Source organism: Euleptes europaea, chromosome 7, assembly GCF_029931775.1.
Source record: "Euleptes europaea isolate rEulEur1 chromosome 7, rEulEur1.hap1, whole genome shotgun sequence".
NCBI lineage: Eukaryota > Metazoa > Chordata > Lepidosauria > Squamata > Sphaerodactylidae > Euleptes > Euleptes europaea.
In genome coordinates, this window is record NC_079318.1 from 74,912,665 (window position 1) to 74,926,695 (window position 14,031).

At 48.7% G+C, this 14,031-nt stretch overlaps 1 protein-coding gene across 1 annotated transcript in view; it reads left to right on the top strand.

Moving 5' to 3' along the window:
* ADCY3 (adenylate cyclase 3) overlaps nt 1–14,031 on the top strand; it is a 96,168-nt gene that overhangs the window by 71,002 nt on the left and 11,135 nt on the right. Inside the window, exons 8-12 of the mRNA XM_056853626.1 lie at nt 3,490–3,609; nt 6,547–6,689; nt 8,368–8,529; nt 8,803–8,890; nt 10,914–11,030. Of these exons, the coding sequence (XP_056709604.1) occupies nt 3,490–3,609; nt 6,547–6,689; nt 8,368–8,529; nt 8,803–8,890; nt 10,914–11,030 (630 nt within the window). The remainder of the gene's footprint in view (nt 1–3,489; nt 3,610–6,546; nt 6,690–8,367; nt 8,530–8,802; nt 8,891–10,913; nt 11,031–14,031) is intronic.

Genomic DNA, 14,031 nt, shown 5'->3' on the forward strand with positions numbered 1-14,031 from the left:
AGTATCCTTTCCAACAAATTCCATACCTACCAGCTTCTCAAAATCCAAAGAAGGGTGATTGATTGGACTTATCCTGAAAGCTCCACACTCCTCCCATGTACTGCTTGACTCAAAATTAAAGAAAAAATATCCCACAAAACCCCAGGGTAGTCATCTTTATAGGTACATTCAGTCTCATCGTCTTCCTAAAATGCACCTTAAAAGCAAAAACGCTGTGGACCATTTCACACATTACACAGAGGTAGACCCAGTTTTGCTCTTGAGTTATACATTCGAAGAGAGCTACAACTGATGTATATGTTTCAACACTCTGGTGCATCTGATGAAGTGAACTCTGACTCACAAAAGGTTATGTTGGAATAAGTTTTGTTAGTCTTTAAGATGCCACTGGACGTCTGTTATGTTTGACATATTCACATTTTTTTATTTTTAGCTTTACAAATGCCTTGGGTGCATGCTTACAAATCTGCTTTGTGAAGAGGCCTTTCGAACTTCACATTGCCAAGTTTACACAGTGTTGCTCCTGTGCCAACTGTTGAGCGATTTGCCTCAGAGAGGGGACGAGGTGGGAGGAGGGAGCTGACCTCAAGAAGCTTCAGGCTGCCGTGTTTTGAGGCTGAACAGTAATTTTTTAAAAAGATCTTTTACTTTTGCTCCCTAAGAGAGCCAGCGTGGAGAACCGGGTTTGATTCCCCACTCCTCCACATGAGCGGCGGAGGCTAATCTGGTGAACTGGATTTGTTTCCCCACTCCTACACACGAAGACAGCTGGGTGACCTTGGGCTAGTCACATTCTCTCAGCCTCACCCACCTCACAAGGTGTCTGTTGTGGGGAGGGGACGGGAAGGTGATTGTAAGCCCGTCTCCCTTAAGTGGCAGAGAAACCCTTCTCCTTCTCCCTCCCCCCCCCCAAGGTCTGGTTGTGAGATCTTACATTCATGTATTTTTTTACTTTATAGTCTGCCTTTCTCATTGAGACTCAAGGCAAATTACAGATTATAAATCAAGTGCGATCAACAGGACAGGACATCCAATGAACAGTGCAATAGGGTTTAGACTACAGAAATCTGAAAACCAAATGGAAATTTAGAACAAAGCTGAAACAAACCTGAAACAAAGCATAAGCATTTAAACATAGCTCATTAAGTGCTGTAGAAGCTATCTAGTTGGAGCATACTTATGGTGATAGGCAGTCTAGACTGCAGTCCTTATACCTTTACCAGTGCAACTTTCTGAACCATTTCATAACAGTACAGTCCTATTTACCTGTGGAAATAAAGACCTCCTGAATAATGCCGTTTTTCATAGTTTTCAGGAAGCCAGGAGCATGGGAGCCTTCCTACATCTTAGCCATGTAGTTGCTCAAGGCTGGCTGTGCAGTTAAGAGGGGACTAGTTTTGTACCTGCCCTGGTCTGGAGGAGGCAAAACTGACAGGACCCACAACCAAAGCTGGGAGGAATGCGTTTCAAAGGGCAAATGGAGGATACTGACTCTGTCATCACATATCTCCCATTCAGAGGGTGATCATTGGCAGTTTTCCACACACTTTCTTTACTTCACCTGTCCTTCTGCCACTTGGTTTCTATTCCCCCTGCACCACCAGAAGGCTTTTTCAATTTTTTTTAAATTGCCAATTAAGAAAAAAAAAACTCTGGTGGTGTATGGGGTCGGATGGCAGCACATGGGGTTGAGGAAAGGAAAATGGTGTGGATTTGGGCAGATGCTTCAAAAATACACACCCTTCCATCCATACATGCTTGGACTGCCGTCTTTCTGGAAACACTGCAACAAACCAAGTTTTGGAAAAGACTGGAGAAAAGCAGTGGAAAACCTGGAAATTGGACTGTTGGATACAGCCGGCTGTATGGAAAAACACTGTTCCAGTTTGGAAGCCCAGGCAGAGCAAAACAGTAGGGTGGAGACAGCCTGTGTATGTGTCTTTACACTTCTATATTTGCATTTCTATCTCCTGGGAAGCAGGAATCAATGGAGTCAATTAATAAGCCTCATTCTCCATTCAGCCTTGAATTAAAATAGCCTGTCCCAAGGACTAATAATTCAAAGCTAAAGAGGATGCTTTCTTCCTTGTTTCGATTTGTCACTTTTAAAACGTCAGATACTGGCTCTTGCTTCGACTCCCTTTGAGCACAACCCACAGCTGAAGGTATGCTGTGGTTGCGTGTGTATTGTCAGCACACTCCTTTGGCTTCCAAGAGTGCATGAAAGGGTTGCACGTTAGCATCAGTTTATGTGGTAACACGCCATCATCCAGAATTCACAATTGTTTTTCATTACTGGATTACTGCTTGTCTTAAGATGCTGTTAAACTACCCTACTACTATTCAATCGACAGTGATTACTGGGGATGAGCAGAATAAGGGAGTCATGTAAGGGGAGGTACAGACCCCTGAGAGAGCCAGCATGGTGTAGTGGTTAAGAGCGGTGGACTCTGATCTGGTGAGCTGGGTTTGATTCCCCACTCCTCTACATGAAGCCTGCTGGGTGACCTTGGGCTAGTCACTCTCAGAACTCTCTCAGCCTCACCTGCCTCACAAGGTGCTTGTTGTGCATGGAGGGGGGGAGGAAAGGTGATTGTAAGCCTCTTTTAGACTTGGTAGACAAAAGTGAATATAAAAACAACTCTTCTTTTTCTTCTTTTCCTTTTCAGGGCTTTCTGGGAAGGTGTGGTCTTGGGGCAGGGGGTTTAGATAATGAGCCTGCATTTACAGATATTATGGAGAAGGCAGTAGAAAGCATTTTCTCTTGGATAAATTTCCTTTGTCCCACTATAACATATTGCAGTGCTTCCAGTGTGGGTCAGAGTTATCAGGTTTCTCTTCAGATCGTATAAATCTTTCGCCTTTTTACTAAGGAGTATGCAGAGATAAGCTCAGATCTTACTGAAATGGCATAGCTGTGTGAGAAATGTATCCCTTCAGTCTGCAAGTGGGAGCTCACATGATAGAATGCGCCTTCATGCCCTCTTCCTAAAAATAAATCTCGCAATCAGACAAAAACTCTGATCTGGAGAATCAGGTTAAATTCTTCACTCCGCCACAGAAGCCTGCTGGGTGACCTTGGGCCAGTCACAGTTCCCTCAGAACTCTTGCAGCCCACACAGAGACAAGCAATGTCAAACCACATCTGAATGTCACTTGCCTTGAAAACCTTATGGGGTCGCTATAAGGCAGCTGTGACTTGACAGTACGTTCTACCATCACCACAAGTAAACATAGTTTCCATGTTTAAGCTAGTCTCTTCCTTTGAAGTAGAATCAAAACGGAGCCACAACACTTTACAATAAGTAGCTTGTGTATTTCCATAGAAGGAGGAAGGAGAGGGAGATTGATGGGGAGCTGTCCTGTCTTCAAAGCCTGAACTCTGGGGTCCCATCCCAGTTTGAGAAGGCATCATTCTGGGCACTGCTCTCTTGATTGGGCCAACAGTCACCTTGACTACCTTTGCCCATTCTTTGTTTCATGCTGCAGAAGCTGTCTGTCTCGTCGTCCCACGGGAACTCGCCACAGCTGATCAACACCAAAGACTGCAATGGGAGCATTAACACCACTTGTACCACCCCGGATGAAGCGGAGGACCTGGACACCAGGGTAAGAGGGGTGGGAGGGACTGGAAGGGAAGGAATGCGTTATAGGAGGGGGAAGCTGTGCAACTTTTAAGAAAATACCGTCAAACTCCTGTGCCAAAGTTTCCCCAATTCTGCTGCATGTATACATTAAATTGAGGCAATTTGCACACCTGTGTTTGGTTTCTATAATTATTTTGCTTTTGCTAGCCATTGAGAGGGGCAAAGAGGTATGAAGGACACCGAAGAGCCATCTCCTTGATCACTGGAAATTTAGCTCAACCGGTCCCTCCCCAATCTTCTCAGATTTCATGGGACATCAATCTCCTGCTCTAAATCTATAGTCTAAGCCAGGGGTCCTCAAACTTTTTAAACGGGGCCAGTTCACTGTCCCTCAAACACTGTTGGGGGCCGGCTAGCCCCCCCCCCCCGCCCAAACGGGAAGGCAGCCAGGCGCCCAGGCAAAGAAAAGTTAACTTGCGGCAGGAGGACGTGCCGCCCCTCCCCCAGGTGCCTCTCCATGGCCGACACTCCCCCCTTCGCTGGGCTAAGAGACCCCCCCCCGCCGCCACACGCCCTCCTTTCCCACCTTCTGGAGCGGGAGGTGGGCTGGCCCCCTGCTTGGCAAAGAGCACCTGAGGGGAAGGGGGAAGGGCGCAGGAGGAGGCCGGCGGGAGACGGGGGTCTCTCAGCCCTCCCCGGAGGTGCCGCCACCCAAGCCCCTCATGCGGGGGCCCCGCCGCTTGCTCGCCCACTCGCCTCGCTCCTGCTCGCCTCGCAGGCAGACGGGGATGTTCTTCTTCCAGCCCGGCATGGCTCCTTCAGGGCTGTGGCGGCTGCTGCGGCAGGAGGAGCAGAGGCGGCGAGGGGCACATTGCAGTCCGAGCCGCGCACGCGCCTGGGGAAAGGAAGGCAGCAGCAGCGGCGGCTCTTCAGGGCAGCCGCGGCAGGGAAGGTCCAGAGGCGGTGGCGGCGGCTCCCGGGTCAGCGTGGGTGTCGCCGCTCCGCTGCTGCCAACGACGCTTTATACGGCGAACGGCCACCTTAGTTTGGGGAAGGGACGGGTGCGGCGGCTCCGGAGGGAGCCGGGTTCAGGACCCTGATGGGCCGGATCCGGCCCGTGGGCCGTAGTTTGAGGACCCCTGGTCTAAGCCATTAGGGCTGGAAGTGTTTTGTACTGAATTCTGCACCTAATACCAAACCCAGTGTAATCACTTAGATTGCAGAACAAACATAGTCTGGACTGCATCGTCATTACTGATTATCATTATGACATTAACATTCCATCACACCTTAGTGTGACCCTGAAACAAAACCTAGGATGAGGGCCATGCAAATGAAAGGATGGGACTATGCGGATAGGAAGAGGTTTGATTCCCAACATCACTGGGTCCAGGGAGCAGGCTCAGACCCCACCTTAATGGTGGCTCCCAGGTACACCTTGTACAGGTAGATGGTGGGCTAGGAGTGGGTGGCTGCATAAGGAATGGGGCTGAGGCTGAGCTTTCCATACAGAGGGTCCCCAGATCGACCCTCTGCATCTCCAGTTTAAAACAAGATCAGGCAGTAGGCGATGTGACAGATGGCTACCTGAAAAACTGCTATCAGGCAGAGTAGGTAGGACTCACCTAGGTAGACCGACTTGGTATAAAGCAGCTTCATGTGTACATGAGTCTTAACATGGGGAGAGTGAAGGCAAAATTATGCCCTCTGCACTGGGTGGCCTGATCAATAGGGTTCCCAACCTCCAGGTGGTGGCTGGAGATCTCCCGCTGTTGCAACTGATCTCCAGGCAACGGAGATCAGTTCACGTGGTGAAAATGCCCACTTTGGAAGGTTCTCTATGGCATTATATCTCATTGAAGTCCCTCCCCCCCAAATCCTGCCCTTCTCAGGCTCCACCTCCCCAATCTCCAGGTATTTCCCAACCCAGAGCTGGCTACCCTACTGATCAGGGATCCAGTGGTGGTGATAGGAGGCGGGGGCGGGCACTCAGTGTGTTTCTCCATAGAGCATACAGATATGTGCCACATTCCCCACCCCCTCTGCCCCCAGTTCCTTGCAATATACTAGCCCTCTTGTGCTTTGCTAGTTGTTCATTGTAATCTATCATTTCTGTAGCACGTTGCAGTACATGAAGTGGCTGTACCATCCTCATCATCAATTGCTAGAGGGACCTTAATTCTTCTCCAGTTTCTTCGTATGGACATACATGAAACGTCCTCCTATGGATCATTGGTTCATCTAGCTCAGTATTGTCCACTGTGGCTGGTAGCTGATCTCCAAGGCTGTAGGCAGAGAAAGGTCTTTACTGAAAACTGGTAGCTGAGATCTTTTAACTGGAGATGCCAGGGGGGACCTTAGACATGCAAAACTAGTGCTCTGCCATTAGCAGGCCTTCCCCTGCCATGGCTGCCCCCTGCTCCAAATAACACCCCTCAAGCAGTTCAGACTGCACAGAAGCAGGAATCGGCCTCTAAGTGCAGAACATAGATAGAAAAAGAAGAGTTGGTTTTGACACCCTGCTTTTCTCTACCTTAAGCAGTCTCAAAGCAGCTTACAATCACAATCCCTTCCTCTCCCCACCACAGGCACCTTGTGAGGTAGGTGGGGCTGAGAGAGTTCTGAGAGAACTGTGACTGGCCCAAAGTCGCCCAGCAGGCTGCATTTGGAGGAGTGGGGAATCAAACCCTTTTCACCAGATTAGAGTCCGCCGCTCTTAACCACTACACCACGCTGGCTTTCGGTAGGCTAGAGGTGTTAATTTCCATATTGAAATACTCAATCAGAGCTTTGTTTTCTTTGCCTTCGTTTCTCCATCAGACTTGGGCTGCTTAAGCAACTTTTTTTTTCTTCCTCTACTAGCGTAGGGACCAGCTTTAGAATTGGTTGGCCACCAGCCATCTCTCTCCCCCCCCCCACATTTCCATGAATTTTTTCATTTGTTTCGCTTTCTGTCCAGGTGGTTAACCCTTCCTTTCCCAACCCTCGGAGGCGCCTGCGGCTGCGTGACCTGGCAGAGAGGGTAGTAGACGCTTCGCAGAATGAACAGGAGCTGAACAAATTGCTCAACGAAGCCTTGTTGGAGAGGGAGACGGTGCAGGCGTGAGTCTCTCAGAGCCCCTTGTGTGATTCCTCCGACATCCCTTTGTGTGTAGACCAGATTTCAAATCCCCATTCTGTCATGAAATTTAACCTTGGGCCAGTCGCTCTGTCTCAGTCTAACCGATCTCTGAGGAGAGTTATGAGAATAAAATGGGGATGGGAGAACGCTGGACACCCCCCTGAGCGCTGTTGGAGGAAAGGCAAGATAAAAATGTGATTGATAGCTAGATAAAGTCAGTGTGGTGTAGTGGTTATGAGTGGTGGGCTAGGATCTGGAAGACCCAGGTTCAAATCCCTACTGGTGCCGTGGAAGCTCACTGGGTGACCTTGGGCCAGTCATTCTCTCTTAGCCTAACCTATTTCACAGGATTGTTGTAGGATAAAATGGAGGAGAGGAGAATGGTGTGAGCTGCTTTGGGTGCCCATTGAGGAGAAAGGTGCAGTATAAATGAAGTAAATAAATAAAATAAATATTTTTCTGGCACCAGCTTTCCCACTTCTGGGTGTGGGCCAACCGTTCCCTCACTGGTCTAACTGCTTTTTGAACCACATAGCTTCTTCCCAAGCTCAAATGATCCCTTCAGGCGCCTGCTTCCACCAGTTACCTCCTCTCCTCCTCTTCCTCCTCCGCCTAGCTTTGCCGTTTTGCACGCGTTATCTGCTTCCCACTTCAGAATGGGGCAGCTTTACTGGGGATTAAAAACACACACACACATACAAGACATTTTTCTAAAGAGGTGGGCTTTAAGCAAACGGACACGGTTGTTTCAGACTCCAGCCTTGAGCCTTTGTCTGCATGGCCAGGAATAACAAGTTTTTTCAGGATGAAGAAGAGTGGCTTGAAGTCTTGATGAGACAGGGCCTGTGATCCATCTTAATGTGAAAGTGTTAGAAATAACAATATAATCGGAGGTAGGGGGGTTGCCCATGTTTCTGCAGGGCTGGCCGAAGAGCTTTTGGTGTTCTGGGCTACTTTGATGCCCTCTGCTGTGAGCTGAAGAAGAAGAAGAGTTGGTTTTTATATGCTGACTTTCTCTACCACTTAAGGGAGACTCAAACCGGCTTACAATCACCTTCCCTTCCCCACAACAGACACCCTGTGAGGTAGGTGGGGCTGAGAGAGTGTGACTAGCCCAAGGTCGCCCAAATGGCTTCGTGTCTGGGAGTGGGGAAACCAACCCAGTTCACCAGATTAGCCTCTGCCACTCATGTGGAGGAGCGTGAAATCAAAACCGGTTTTCCAGATCAGAGTCCGCCTCTCCAAACCACTGCTCTTAACCACTACACCACGCTGGCTCTCATGTCTGGAGTCACTGTCACCCAGGTGCACCATCCATTGCTCCATGGCTGCATGCAGAGGAGCTGCTGCTGCTAGCCACATGGTGTGTAGTGTGCAGCTTTCTGCTTTTCCTCCCTTCCTCCATCATGGGGATGGGGCCAGCTGGGGGCAGGAGAAGACCAGCTGAGTGAGCATACCCTGACCTCCAGCGCTGATGATGATCATGCTGTGAACCTGGGGGGCTGTTCTGTGGCTGGCAGAGGTCCTCAGGGCTGCCATAGCTGATCTGGCCCTGCCCGGACCCTGCTCTGAGCGTACCGGTGCCCCCAGCCCACCTCGGTGCCCTCAGCAATCACCTAAGTCCCGCTAATGGGGGGGATGGCTTTCTGCTTCTGACAGGCTAAAGGGCAAGTCCACATACCGCCTGTCCATGCGCTTCATTGTCCCTGAGATGGAGACACGCTACTCTGTGGAGAAGGAGAAGCAGAGCGGGGCAGCCTTCAGCTGTTCGTGCGTTGTCCTCTTCTTTACCGCCCTGGTGGAAATCTTCATTGACCCACGGTGAGCATTGGTTAGATCTGTCCTAATGGACCTGAAAGGAGCCGCTCGGTTAAGTGAGAAAGGAAGTGGGGAATCGCCGTAGCCTTTTTCAGCCTGTGTTCATGGGAGGCAGAGCTGTCTGCTAAATGGTGATGTGCGAAAGAATGCGTGCAACATACAGTTATGTTATTTTAAAATAAATAATTTGACTGCCTAAAAATTGAGCTGAAAGTACTTACACTTTATCCATCTGTCCCTTTTTCCTCTCTTCTTCCTCTTCCCTCTCCCTTGCAGGCTGGTGGCAAATTATGTGACGTTTGTTGTCGGCGAGGTTCTTCTGCTCATTCTGACCCTTTGCTCGCTGGCTGCCATTTTCCCCAGGGTAAGTAGCCGTCTCAAGGTTGACTCAGCCTTCCATCCTTCCGAGGTCGGTAAAATGAGTACCCAGCTTGCTGGGGGTAAAGGGAAGATGAATAGGAAAGGCACTGGCAAACCACCCCATAAACAAAGTCTGCCTAGTAAACGTCGGGATGTGATGACACCCCATGGGTCAGTAATGACCCGGTGCTTGCACAGGGGACCTTTACCTTTACCTATTTAAGGGCCTTTACTGCAGTTCTCCCCAAATAAATGCACAGTTATTATTTAGTTGTAGTGATGAACCTATATGCCTGCTCTTAAGGCAGTCCTAATAGCGCATATTTTCCCATCCTTCATCCTGTAATATTTACATCACTTGGGAAACTGGGATTTTACCCTCCACTTGTGCTTCCACTGCGGTGGCCAGTTTTGTATAGAGTGTGATGGTGTTGTCTTCAGGGGCCCCAACCCAACTGTGATGTGACCCTTAGTCAATCTCTCTCTTTCCGTCCGTCTTTCGTTCCAGCACTATCGAGAACTAACAGTGCCATCCTGTGCATAATCACACCTTTCTAAGCCCATGTACTTCAATGGACTTAGATGGGTGTGTGACGGACTAAGGGTTGATGTCTGTCAGTGGCTGTATGTGAGACGGACATACAGGGAGTGGGCAGAGCTTAAGGGAGGAGACTCTGAGCTGCTGGGGAAAAGGGTTGTTGTTGTTGTTTTTACTCTGAGCACCAGTGTGATGGGTTGTGCCTAGTGGGACTGGGTGACAAAAGAGAAAGTTTGGGAGGGAAAAAACAGTCCCTACTCTAGTCTCAAGGGGGAGGAATAGTCTCTGAGGAAAGAGGTATTCCTGGCCCAAGTACTGTGAGAGAATTGCTTTAAGCGCTGTGAAGTAATTCCACAGAGAGAAATAGGAAGGGAGAAGGGAGAATCTCCACACCTCCTAGTTTTAGGCACAGGAGTATACACATGATGCTCTGTGTGCAGGTTCTGGCACTAAGCTACTTTAAAAAGTTGGAAAACTGGGTTAAGTAAAATAACGTCTGTGCTGTACTTGTTGAGCAACTCATTATTTATGTAGAACATTTGTACCTTTCCTTAATACTAGTTTTTCCTCCAATACTTTCCCCTGTGAAGTATAATTAAATTCTGTTATTCTTATTGTTGAACTGAATAAAGCCTCTGGCGTCTCAATTACCTGAGGTAAAATGAAGTAGGAGACGAGGGAGATTCCCTCCTGGCCCCCCATTAGGTTTAGGTTAGGGTGTAATTTGGGCAGTGCCATCCTAAACACAAAGTTGATAAACCAGCATTATCAGCCCATTCCGGGGAGGGGGGGGCAACCATGGTGGCCAGGAAGACGCAGCTGAGAAACCTCAGAAGCTTCCCAGCCACCGTGGAGGGGGTAGGAAGCCTTTTTATAAAAATGGGGCGGAAGCCCCCCCCATAAGGGAAAGTGGGTCTGCACAACCCAAAAAAGGTGGTGCAGGACCGCTGGCACCCTGGGAGGCATTCCTGGGGCGAAAGGGGTTTGGAAGCTGCCTAAAGGCAGCTCTGCCCCTCAGAACGACCTGGGAACGCCTCCCAGGATGCCAATGCAGGGACTTGCGTTGGGAGAATGCCGGCATGGGGGGCTTGCTGGCGTCTGAGTGCCGTGCTGCCACCATGGCCCAGAGGGGCTGGCATCTGTGCCAGTCTGCATGGCGCAAGTGTCACGGATGCCGGCATAGGGGTCATGCCACCTCCTAAAGAGATTTGGCCCTCAGCCTCAGGAATGGACTGTTAGTGTCTCATTCTCCCACCCAGCTTCCAGTTTTACTCCAGCCACGGAAAGTCATCCCAAATGTAAGAGTCTTGTGGTAGACTTCTGTTGATTGGCTATGGCTGCTCCCTCTCTGTAAACTCTTGTCGCATTGATGAAGCACACCTGTGGTGCAGACGCCTTTCTCACAGGTTGCCTTTGATTTGCTCAGTGCCAAGACCGGGATGACTAGTGAAATGGTCTTTGCGTCTTGAACGTCTTCCTCTCCTTTCAGGTTTTCCCCAAAAAGCTTGTGGCTTTTTCCACTTGGATTGACCGGACCCGATGGGCCAGGAACACGTGGGCCATGTCCGCCATTTTCATCCTTACAATGGCAGACATCGTAGACATGGTAAGCAATAAGTTATGAACAGCAGCTGTGGCATCCCTTTTCTTTGTTATCTCCTTTACGAACATAACATAGGAACATAAGAAAGGCCATGCTGGATCAGAGTCCAGCAGTACGTTCACACAGTGGCCAACCAGGTGCCTCTAGGAAGCCCACAAACAAGATGACTGCAGCAGCAGCATTATCCTACCTGTACTCCGAAGCACCTAATGCTCCTCTGATCGTGGAGAGAATAGGTATGCGTCATGACTGGTTTTCATTTTGACTAGTAGCCATGGATAGCCTTATCCTCCATGAACATGTCTGCTCCCCTCTTAAAGCCTTCCAAGTTGGCAGCCATCACCACATCCTGGGGCAGGGAGTTCCAGCTTTGTGTGTGGGGGTGGGGAGGGGGGTAATTTAAAGAAGGTAAGCTGGATAATTAAAAAAAATACAGTATGATGCATTGTTGTGTGTGGTGGTTGGACTCATTTCAGACAGATTTTGCAGGCTGGTGAATGAATGAATGAATGGTTTTATTTGCATTTAGCCATAGGCCATTACAAACATGTCAAGGATACCACAGATACATAATAAAGGAAATATAAGGTTAATAAAATTCTGGTTTTATAATAAATATAATAAAACTATGCTAAAATATACATAATAAAACTATGCTAAACTCGATGCATTCAGAGAAATAATAAGTAAAAATTGTGGTGGTGTCCCAATAAGCCAATGGGACCTAGCAACCATTAAAATCAACCCAAAGGTTCTCTTAGCAACCATATTGGACCTTATTTTCTTTGCCGCCAGAGCATACAGGGAAGTCCTATAAGAAACAAACCCATCAGTGTCTTTTAACAAAAATACTAATTTCTCAGCCCTAGGACAAGTGTTTAGGGCAGGACCCCAACCCAGCAAGAAATTTAGCCCTGGGTTCCACATATAGAGGGCATTCAAATAAGTAGTGGTATAAGTCCTCCAGAGCAGACATTCCACAGATGCAAAAACGTTGATCTTTTGGAATTTGGCAATAACGCCCAGTTAATACAGCCGTGAACATTGTTGCAGGCTGGTGAAGCGGCACCAGTTTGATCAGAGAATACAGCGGAATGAAAGAAACTGGGCGTTCACACCATGAGCAAGTCTATCATGCCACCTTTAATGTCTGGGAAAACTGCAGGCCAGACTGCACATGACATACCGTTCTGTATCTCCTTTTCCCTGGCATTTTGTGTAATGAAAAGAAGCCTCGGAAGGCTGTAATCTGGAATGGAAGAGCAGCAGGGAGGAGAGAGTCACTTTAACCTTTGCTCATCCTTGCTCTGGGACAGAGGTATGGGGAACCATGGAGTGTGTGAGGGGAGTAACAGTGTTTATTAGAAGGGCAGAAGAGGAGGGGTTAAGCGGTCCTTCTGCAGAGCGCTCCTAACAGCAACCTTTCTTGGTTACATTAAAATCATAAACACCAGGGGAAAGCGACAGGGATCTCCGTGTTGAATTTAATTTAACCCGTGCAGTGGGTCCATTTGAAGCAACCCCAGGGCTCTTCCCAGTGTGTCTTTTTTTAAGTCCTGTTTTTTGTGGCATGCCGTGCTACTGACGTCGATTATGACCTCCCTTCTTCTGGGTTGGCTGATAATTGTTTACAGAACTGTACAGTGCAGGGCATTAAGTGAAATTAGCAAAAGGCCAGCTGCAGCAGATTATTTTTAGAACCTGTTAATAATTGGCCAGACCTTGAACCCTTGTCTCCCATAGCTGATATGAAAATGCTGCCATTTCCATGCTGGGCAGCTTGAAGAAGAGGTGGGCGTGGAATGCGGGCCCTGACTTTTACCCATGTGTGTGAGAAGGAGGCTGTGATGCTTACTACTTCTTGTAACAAGCGTGACACAAGGATCGTGTTCCACAATGTGTTTGAGCATTCCCCACCTATAGTCAGAAGAGGGGAAAGAATTATAGGCTTTTAATGAGCAGGAGAAGAATGGAGATTGCATTTCCTGGGATACACCGTTCTAATACTGCTGTTTTTAGTGAGTGAGGGGCTGCTCTCTGGCAACCCTGGTTCATACAACTAAAGGGAACCCCAGAAAGTAGGTTAACATGTCAGATTGGACCTAGGGAGATTCTGATTCAAATCCCTATTCAGCTGTGAAGCAAACTGGGTGACCCTGGACCAGTAGGTGCCCTTCTCCCACCCACCCAGCCTGTCCTACCTCGCAAGGTTGTGAAGAGGATAAAGTAGAAGAGTGGAGAACATGCAGGCAACTCTGACGAAGGGCAGGGTGAAAATGTGACACATTCAGAAAGTAGTTAGGTCCAGGCTGCCTCCCTCAAAGGTGGGACCCTGCGACTATTAGCCTGCGGCATGTCTGTTCCATGTATTTCAGCTGGTCCCGGCAAATGTAAAAAGTGACCCTGGGTGCAGAAGTTCGTTACCTTTTTTCAATGATTAGAAAATTGAATGACCTTTAAAGTTATGAAGATTGCGTGGGCACCATTAAAAAGTGAAGCAATGGGGTGTGTGGTGGGTGAGGAGCGGGTGCTTCTGCGTTCTGATCTCTACCCTTCCCAGTGTTTTGAGGACCAGCAGAATAAAGTGTGCAAAAGAACCGCAAGTATGCAAAGTACGGGGAAACATTTGTTCAGTCCTAATCAAAGGGGCATGTGAGAAGTTTAGTGCCTCTTTTAAATGTGGTGCTGGCAGGAGAGAAGAATTTGCCTGTGTGACACCACACATACCCAGGGTCTTGTTTGAACTGGTGCCATGCTAGCATGAGGAAGAGAGGTGACTCTGGCATGTTTACATTTCATGCCTTGTTAGACTGCAGTATGAGAGACACTGGCTTGGATCCAGGCTGGTGGTTCTGCAGGTGCAAGGACTTCCACCTGGGGAGCTCGGGTTTCCCACCTCCCCCACTCCTCTGGCAGCCTGAGTTACCCCCTGAAATCCTGTTTCTTGAAATCCCCTCTCCCCCGGAACAGGATTTTGGGGGGACATGATGTGGGAGGGAGAAGG